An 8834-nucleotide genomic window follows, 5' to 3' on the forward strand; every position below is an offset into this window, starting at 1 on the left:
CGACTTTTGTATTAACTTTATAATCCATCCATTCATTTTCTATTGTGCTTACTTTTCCTCATAGGGGTAGCAGGAGGCTTTTCCAAAACAGGACACAAACAGACAAACAAGCATTCACACCTATAGACAATTTAGAGCCGTCAGCGGAGTCTTTGGAATATTGGAGGAAGCCAATGGATCCCAGATTCAAACAGAACTGTGATGCGGACGTGCTAACCACTTCATCCACAGTGCCGCTTAATTAGAATCCCTCATGGGGAAATGAAAAATTAATAGTACACAATAATAAACAACTACAAAAATGAGCAAGTCCATTGTTTAGAAATATATACCGTACATACACGGTAAATAATTTTGTTCGCTTTGAAATTTCGTTTAACATTTTAATAGTTATTTTTTTAAATAAAGAAAGGCACTGTTTTTGCACGTACGCGGTTTTATTGCTGGAAAGTTCCGTAAACGTCATGCCGACGTCACCGGCGAGGGCTTGAAAGCGACAGCCGAGTGAACCCGGCGACTTGAGTTCGTCTTCATTGGCGTCAAACTAACTTGGAAAAAGCTCGACTGCGGCTTTTTTCTTTTCGTTTCGTTTTAGTTAACTGTCACGTGTTTGTTTGTTTGTTTGTTTGGCCCAGCAATAAGCCAGCCGCTGCGCCACCTCGTCTGGTTCTTTTTAGCCGCCGTGTCACGTTTTGTTTAAAACTTTTTGGAGCATCTGCCACCAGCGGTTAGCTTCACTAGCCTAGCCTATGTTAGCCTCGTTCGGCATCCGTCAAGTCAGCCTCCCCGGGAATGAGCGGAGGGACACCGGCCTCGCGTGAACGTTGCCCGGCGTTAATCGTTGACGGAACCGGGAGTCGCACCGAACACTGAGCCACCGACGTCTAGAGATAAACGACGTAACGGTTAGCTAGCTCGACTCCAACCAGTCAGTCGAGCGGCGCGGCATGGCCAGCGACCCCGAAACGGGCTTCTCTCGCCGAGCCAACGGAGACAACGCAACGGGCCCGGTGCCCGACCCCGACGACGGTGGAAGTGGAAGTGGGCCGACCGTGAAAACCCTAGCGCGGCTGTGTAGCAGGGACGAGGAGGAGCGGGCGGCGGCTCTGGAGGAGCTCAGCCAAGGGGTTCTGCTGTGTTTGGGTCTGGACCGACCAGGTTCGACGCGGCTGGGCAAGGAGACGCTTCTGCATCTGCTGCGGTTGGCCCGGTCGTGTCCGTTGCGGGAGGTGCGAGCCAGGGCCATCGAGCTGCTGCGGACCGCCCAGGTGAGTCCACCTCCCCGGGCTCAGATGGCACCACAAAGCCCAGCCGATTAGTGCCATGTACCCTCGATATTCGCGGAGGTGAGGGACCGAGACCTTACTCGAATACTATAGACGCCCCTTAAATGTGTATAACTGCTTATAGTAATAATTGAAAGACTAAATAACCCCCAAACAATATTCTAAGTCTTAAATAGGTCAAGTATAATTTCAAAGACATCTTACAACATTGCACTCAGAAATCAATGGCTTGGAGATGATCAGATTTAGACGCAGCCACGCAGGCCGTAGAAATAACCAATTACTACTTTCCTATTAGCCACTTGAAGTTTTTTACTCTGGGATTCGCTGCCAGATTTGTGCCGTCAAGCTTTTGGCCAACGCTAGCTGCTACTCCGCGAACAATAGCGCTCCCAACATACTCGACATTTTAGTTAGCACCATGAGTTACTGCGTCACATATTTGCCGGTTGTTACCGCTCATCTTCCAAAGTTAGATTCCAGTGTTAGCTTTAAAATTACTTCTAACGTTAACCGTTACTTCTAAAGTTAGATTTCAACCTTATCTCTAACATTAGCTTCAAACGTTATATTCCAATCTTAGCTTTGGTACTTTTGTTAGCTTGTAATGTTAGCTTCCAATGTTACTTTTAATGTTAGCATCCAATATTAGCTTTGTTACTTTTAACGTTTCCTATGGTAGCTTTAACGTTACTTTTAATGTTAGCTTCAATGTTAGTGTTCTGTTAGCATCATTACATTTAACATTAGCTTCTGATGTTAGCTTTAATGTTGGCTTCCAACATTAACTGTAATAGCGCTAAAAAAGACAATTCGTTTCAATGTTAGCTTACGATATAAGCGTCCAATGTTAGATGAAGTTTTCTTCCTATGTTACTGCTATTGCTAGCATATAATGTTAGCTTCCAATGATAAGATTCTGTAATTTGTTTTTTATGTTACCGCTAATGCTAGCAGCTTCCAACGTTACTTCTAACATGAAAAACAAAGGAAGCCTGTTAGCTTCCGACAATAGTTTACCCACCGCCTCGCCTGCCTCTACTGGAATCTTCCTTCAATCCGGCTGGCTATCAGCTGCTGACCCAATGCTAGCTACACCACTGACATGGCGCCTTATAAGGAGCACGGTGTTAGAGCACCACTTTAGGGTCTGTAACACCCTGAAATACAATACGAATATTGGTAGAATATATTCTTCATACCAGTTAAGTGAAACTTGAGAATTTTGACATGCCGTCTTAATAAATGCACAGACATCACCACTCAAGAAAACGCTGACTCGGGATAAAGGTTTAGACTTGGACTGTTTGTTCAAAAGACCTCATTTGGAATAATTTCGTCACACTAATCAATACAGTTTCAAAGAGAAGGGGGAGAAAAAAAAAGTTAAAAGGCTTCATGATTTCTGCTGGTTACATCAGACGTGCGCTCAGGAGGAGGTGATGCAAGACTCGAGGTGAGCCAAACAAGCGGCCTCAGCCATGCCCCCTTTTGGTCATGGTGCACACCACTTCCCTGTGTAGCCACGCCCCCTTTTGGTCATGGCTCACTTTCAGATGTAGCCAAGCTCCCTTTTCTAGAACATACACGCCCCCACCGCCCTCGATTATTTCTGACAAACAAGCTGCACTTTTTCATTCTAATGTCCGTTAGAGGAAGTATCAGGGAAAGATTTCTCTCCTGGAAATGTCGGTGAGTTTTGTTTTTTAAAACATTTAAATGTTAATTTAAGCGGCTGCTTGTTAATAAAACCTCTCTCTGGTTCCAGTCCAAGTTGCAGAGGAGGTTCACGAGTGATGTTTGAGAGCGGAAAAAAAAAAACACCATGGCATGTTATTCTTTTCAAATGTGTATGTTTATGAACACCCTCAAGCAATTTTAACGTGGAAAATATTTGGTTTACTGCATTGACAAGTATCAGTTTAACTTAGCTGCAATTTTGTTACTTTTCACAATGAAGCTTCCAAGCAATAAAAGAATAACAATTTTCAATCAAGTTGACCGTGACTGGTTAAAAAAAAAAAAAAAAATCTTAATTTTAAAATTTTTCCCTTGATACTAAAAGTCAAAGTTCTGACTAGAGTACAGTGCAGACATCCTCCACGGCAAAACATCCTCAGTGGGATCTGCGCCCACTTACTGTACAGGTCTGATTGTATTTAAAAAAAAATATATATGCCTATCAATCTAAAAAAATAACACCAAAGGTTTTCGGGAAGTAAGGCTAATGTCACATTTTCATGAATTTTGAACATAATTATTAATTATTGTGTGAACGAACTCAAAATAAAATGGCGTTAGCCAAATGGCATAATTTCCCAAGTCATTTTTGAAAGTTTTCAGGGGAAACGCAAACATAAAATCAACGAGTCCAGTTGCTTCGATTCAACCTTAGTGGATTACCAAGACCTGGATGACGTAAGAATTTACACACAATTTTTTTAGCAAGAAAACTGGTATTTATTTGTGACGGAGTTAAAAATGACTTGGCAAAATTATGCTATTAAGCTAACGATATCTAACTCCCATTATAAATGTTTTTGAAAAATGTACAAACCTTCACTAGATAATGCGTTCTGTTATCATCTATGGTAATTTTAGATGTGTTGGGCTGTTTAGTTTTATTTTTTCTTGGCAAACTGCTGCAAGTAAATACTTACGGCTGCACTAAAGTTATGTGACAAAACAAGGTTTTGCTCACGAAAGCAATTTTACGCCAACAAACAAGTCAATAGGCTCGCGTGGACTTTAACATGTTTAAAAAAAAAAAAAAAAAAAAAATGGAACCAACAACAAGAATGACTTTTGTGCGAGTCATTTTGACGTGGTCACACTTTCGCAATGACTCTTTACCATCATCTGGTGACGCGGGGCTCGCTCATCCTCCACGACGTTTCCCAACTTTGTGTCCGCTTCATCACCAGGAGCAAGGAGTTGAAGTTCCTCGCACCCTGGCCTCCGGTCCCAGCGCCTTCATTCCTGCCAAACAGGTGAGTTGACTCCATTCTCAACACATTCAAATCAGTCATTGCGTAAATGATTTTGAGTTTGTGCGTGCTGCAATATTGTCGCGCCGGTTGCGTCACGGCGCAGAAGAAGCAGCGTTGCGATGCCAGAAAACGCCGGTTTGGAAACGGCTCGTCGGCTCGGGACGTCTTCTGACTCACGGCGCCTCATTTGAGGCTTGAGAAGAAATGTCAGCAAGTTTGCATTTTTCAAACTCCATCATGCATGTGAAATTAAGCTCCTCTTGAATATCAAACTTGCTTCTAATGTTAGCGTCAACATTACTTTTAACATTAGCTTTAAACGTTAGCTTCCAATGTTAGCTTCAACTTTACATTTAACATGAGCTTCCCATAAACTGTTTATATGTCAGGACTTAACACCTGCTCTGGCTTTAGATATTGAAAGACGGGCCAGACCAGGACATCCTGATCAAGTCGTTCCTGAGTCTGGGTCGCGTTGACCACGTCACCATGGTGATGGCGCTGCACCCCGCCTACCTCAGCTGCTTCCTGAGAACCCAGCATGCCTTGTTGGAGATGGACGGCCCCTTGCCCCGCCACTGGAGACACTACATCGCCATCATGGTGACAAATGCTAGAACTCCGGTATCCGCCAGGGGGCGGCAAAATGCTTCTGACTTAATTTGGCTGGGTTGTCGCCTCAGGCCGCCGCCCGCCACCACTGCCCCTACGTGGTACAGCAGCACAGCGCCAGCTTCCTGGAGGCTGGCGGGGACGAGAGCTGGCTGAGCGGACTGCGGCACGCCCCGGCCAAACTGAGAGGCCTGAACCCCCTCAACAAGCTGCTGGCCCACAGACCCTGGCTCATCACGCAGCTGCACATCCAGGTCTGCCGCCGTATGATGCGTTTCACTCGGTGCCACAAAAGTAGAATCGAAGTAACAGGACTTGTTTGAAAACATTTTACCCTTAGATCTTTCTACAGCACGAAACGTATCACCTTGCAACCTTTTAGTTTAGTTTTAAGTACCAATAACTTTCAGTTCCTGGAATTTTAGGTTTGAATGTGGCTTGAACGTACTCTCGTTTTTTTTTTTCCCCCCTGATGCGTTCGGTCCTCCCCACAGGAGCTGGTGTATCCGGGCGCCGAGCTTCGCTGGTCGTTGGCCGAGCTGATTCACGCCGTCATCCTGATGGCGCACGCCCACGCGCTCTGCTCCTTCGTGTGGGGATGCGGCCTCAACCCCGAGCCTGACCACGTCGGCGGGCACACCTTCCGGCCGCCGTCGCCCGGACACCCCACCCGCAGCCCCCACAGCCCCGCAAACGAGGACGGACGGCGGGAGGTAAGAATGGGCCTGTTGTTATTAAGGCTTAAATATTGTTCATACCAAGAATATCTTCATAATAGACTCGATCAAATTATGAAGGGCAGGTTTTTTCAAAACGTATTAATTGCCTCTAACATTAACAAATGGATGATTAATGTTTGAGAGAAAACTATTTTTGGGAGAAAAACATTTACGCTCTGCTTCGTTTGGTTTCTTGTCTTATGCCTGTGCAAATGTGGTGGCGACATGGAAAGTTCTCAGGACTTTCTTGAACGGTGTTACTATTGTCCCATAAATTAAAAAAAATAAAATGTACATTTCAAGATTACCACCACTTTCCCATACTTAACACACACATTGGTCGATCTAGCAGCCTGTGTACACATACTTTGTAGCACCTGTACAAAAAGAAATTTTGCGTCACTGTAGAAGTCAAATTTCAGGGTTTAAGAATGACAGGGTATTTTTATTGCTGTCAAATGGGTCATATTTGACCCAAACAGTATATGACTGGTGAAAATGGAATTGTTGTTGTTGTGTAGCAGGTAGACAGCGCCATGGAGGTGGAGGTGCTGATGAAGAGGATGGTGGAGCTGCAGGAGCAGCAGGAGGAAGAGTGTACGCAGGAGGAGATGGTCACGCGCTTTGAGAGGGAGCGGAGCGAGAGCATCCCCACCGGTATCGTGTACACATTTGAGCATATGCATATTAAACCAAACAGTGGATCGAGCATTGACCCTTGAGGGACCCCATATGGCGAGTGTTGATTTATAATACACTTGCACTTCTGCTCCCGTTGTAGCGGTGGTGCGAGAGGCGCCGCCAGAGAGGCTCCTTCACCTGATGGAGGATCCGGAGTTCAGATATGAGGACTTTGCGCCCAAAGGAGAGCAGGCTCCGCCCACCATGAGAGCCCAGGTCGTAGTCTACTTATTTCCAGATGACCTCAAATGTCCCCCGTTGCTTGACGTCGCATTGCGGGTATTTGCAGGACTACTCGTGGGAGGACCACGGCTACTCGCTGGTCAACAGGCTGCTGCCGGACATGGGACAGCTGCTGGATGAGAAATTCCAGGTACTTTCTTGTTCTTCCCCACCCAACTCACAGCCATTTTTCTATAAACTGCTGGCAACGAAATTGAGAACACCCCTGAGTGAAAATTTCCAAATTGTGCCTAAAACACATCTGAAGTTACACTTCGGCAGCCTTATTGGGTTAAAACCCTGAATGGAAGTATTGGTATTTCATATTTTTTATTATTTTTACAGATACCATGCTTATATTGTAGTGGAGTTGATGTTGTGTTTTGAAGGTGGTGAGCAACCTGACGTACAACAGGATGGCCATGCACGAGGGCGTGGACACGCACACGCTGAGGAAAGCTCTGTGGAACTACATCCACTGTCTATACGGGATCCGGTCAGCACAGCCATCTTGCACTTCATTCCGCTGCCGCCAACCAACAGATTGATGAACGAGGCCGCCGTGTTTCCCGCCGCAGGTACGACGACTACGACTACGGCAGCGTCAACGTCCTGCTGGAGCGATCCCTGAAGATGTTTGTCAAGACCATGGCCTGCCACCCCGAGCAGACCACTGCGCACATCTACCACGCTTTCTGGAGGCACTTCAGGCACTCTGAGAAGGTATACACACAAACACGTGCCCACTTGAGACACACGCAACACACTACACACACGCACACACTCCATGCCAAGATCTATCTGATGCTGTTACAATACATACGGTACAAAGTAAAAGGCGGACGAAGTTGGTATCCTACCTTATATTGGCATCATAAACAGTTGCCAACCTCAACACACCATCCTGAAATCATGTTCAATCGCTCAATCGTTTGAACTAAAAAAATGGTATAATATGGTACCATTCGCTCGCGCTACTAGCGGCGATCGTAATATGAATCAGCGTACCAGGTTTTGACTAATGCTGGCCCATACAATGTATTCTTGCAAAAAAAGTATTTGAATTGAGTTCCCCCTTGAAGGTAACGACCGTGGTGTGTCGTCAGGTCCACGCCAACCTCATCGTGTTGGAGGCTCGCCTGCAGGCGGCGCTGTTGTACACGCTGCGAGCCATCACTCACTACATGAGATGACCAACCAGCGCCGCCTGAACGTTGCGGATGCTGAGCCAGCTGTTGTGCTTCTTCATATGCTCTGTTCCAGTGTTACACGTATTTAATGTGTTTTTGCACCGAAAGTTCACTTCAGGATCAGAAAGTTGACGCTCGCGTTAATATCGAGTCTCACGATCGGAATGTTTTGTTTTTTTGACGGACTTTGTTGATGGTGCAATCCGTCAAGCGCGACTGCTTGACGCTCGCTCAGTCCTCCATTGTGTCCTTAAACGCACTTTGAGGGCTGCGATTAAAAGAAAATGACAAAAAGCTTGTATTTTTCTATTCAATAAAGAGTTACTTGACAAAAAAATGGACAAAGTGGTTGCTGTGGATATTTACAATGTATTTAGATTTTTTGTTCCACACAGTGGAGTTCTTTAAAATGAGAACTCCTTAGATGACTCTTTAAATGTCTTCATGTCGTCATAGTTTAATTGTAAACATGAACTTTTAAAAAAAAAAATTAAATGCCAAAAAATGAAAGCATCCATCCATTTTCTACCGCTTATCCGAGGTCGGATTGCGGGGGCAGTAGCTTTAGCAGGGACGCCCAGACTTCCCTCTCCCCAGCCACTTCATCCAGCTCTTCCGGGGGATCCCGATGCGTTCCCAGGCCAGTCGGGAGACGTAGTCTCTCCGGCGTGTCCCGGGTCGTCCCCGGGTCTCCTCCCGGTGGGACGTGCCCGGGAGGCATCCGAATCAGATGCCCCAGCCACCTCATCTGGCTCTGGGGAGGGGGGGGGGGGGGAAACAATCCCCTGGTTGCTGAACTGCGAGTATGTGGGGGTCCACTGTATACCCAATAAGTCCAATATATCTAGCTCTACTACGTTTCTATTGATCTAATCCATCTTTCTGTCTTGATCTGTGATCCATAGCCATTTGTGTTGTTGCTACATGTCATGCTTTTCATTTCCTATGCGATGCACCGAACCACCGCAAGAGGGAGACAAAGCACAAAGAAAAGTGCACTTTGTTCCTCTATTGCGCGCCTCAAGTGGGCGTAACGTCCCAAACGCGACCCCCTGCGGCGAAAACACACTTAGAAACTTTTCTATTGCTTTTAGTCCACTTGCAACCAGACAACGGATGCTGTTGACGTGACGT

General features: G+C 45.9%; 1 protein-coding gene across 3 annotated transcripts; it reads left to right on the top strand.

Annotated features, from left to right (window-relative positions):
• The first annotated feature begins 485 nt into the window (after nucleotides 1-485).
• sesn2 (sestrin 2) lies at nucleotides 486-8045 on the top strand. 3 transcript variants are annotated; one of them, XM_061759871.1, is made up of 11 exons: nucleotides 486-1268; nucleotides 4211-4276; nucleotides 4691-4879; nucleotides 4960-5142; nucleotides 5383-5601; nucleotides 6129-6264; nucleotides 6389-6504; nucleotides 6578-6661; nucleotides 6900-7006; nucleotides 7089-7233; nucleotides 7593-8045. In XM_061759871.1, exons 1-11 carry the CDS (start codon nucleotides 948-950, stop codon nucleotides 7701-7703), a joined length of 1677 nt encoding a protein of 558 aa, XP_061615855.1. In that variant the 5' UTR covers nucleotides 486-947; the 3' UTR covers nucleotides 7704-8045. The 3 variants fall into 3 exon arrangements, with proteins under 3 accessions (XP_061615855.1, XP_061615856.1, XP_061615857.1); XM_061759872.1 differs by having other exon boundaries at nucleotides 487-1268; nucleotides 7617-8045; XM_061759873.1 differs by lacking the exon at nucleotides 486-1268 and adding an exon at nucleotides 2202-2978.
• Nucleotides 8046-8834: the final 789 nt, after the last annotated feature.

Source organism: Phyllopteryx taeniolatus, chromosome 21 (assembly GCF_024500385.1).
Source record: "Phyllopteryx taeniolatus isolate TA_2022b chromosome 21, UOR_Ptae_1.2, whole genome shotgun sequence".
NCBI lineage: Eukaryota > Metazoa > Chordata > Actinopteri > Syngnathiformes > Syngnathidae > Phyllopteryx > Phyllopteryx taeniolatus.

Bases quoted from the DNA above. Each gene is read 5' to 3' on its own strand.
- sesn2 (XM_061759871.1), top strand. From the start codon at position 948: ATGGCCAGCGACCCCGAAACGGGCTTCTCTCGCCGAGCCAACGGAGAC. The intron at 5,602-6,128 runs GTAAGAATGGGC...GTTGTTGTGTAG, and splicing joins ACGAGGACGGACGGCGGGAG to CAGGTAGACAGCGCCATGGA. The intron at 7,234-7,592 runs GTATACACACAA...TCCCCCTTGAAG, and splicing joins ACTTCAGGCACTCTGAGAAG to GTAACGACCGTGGTGTGTCG.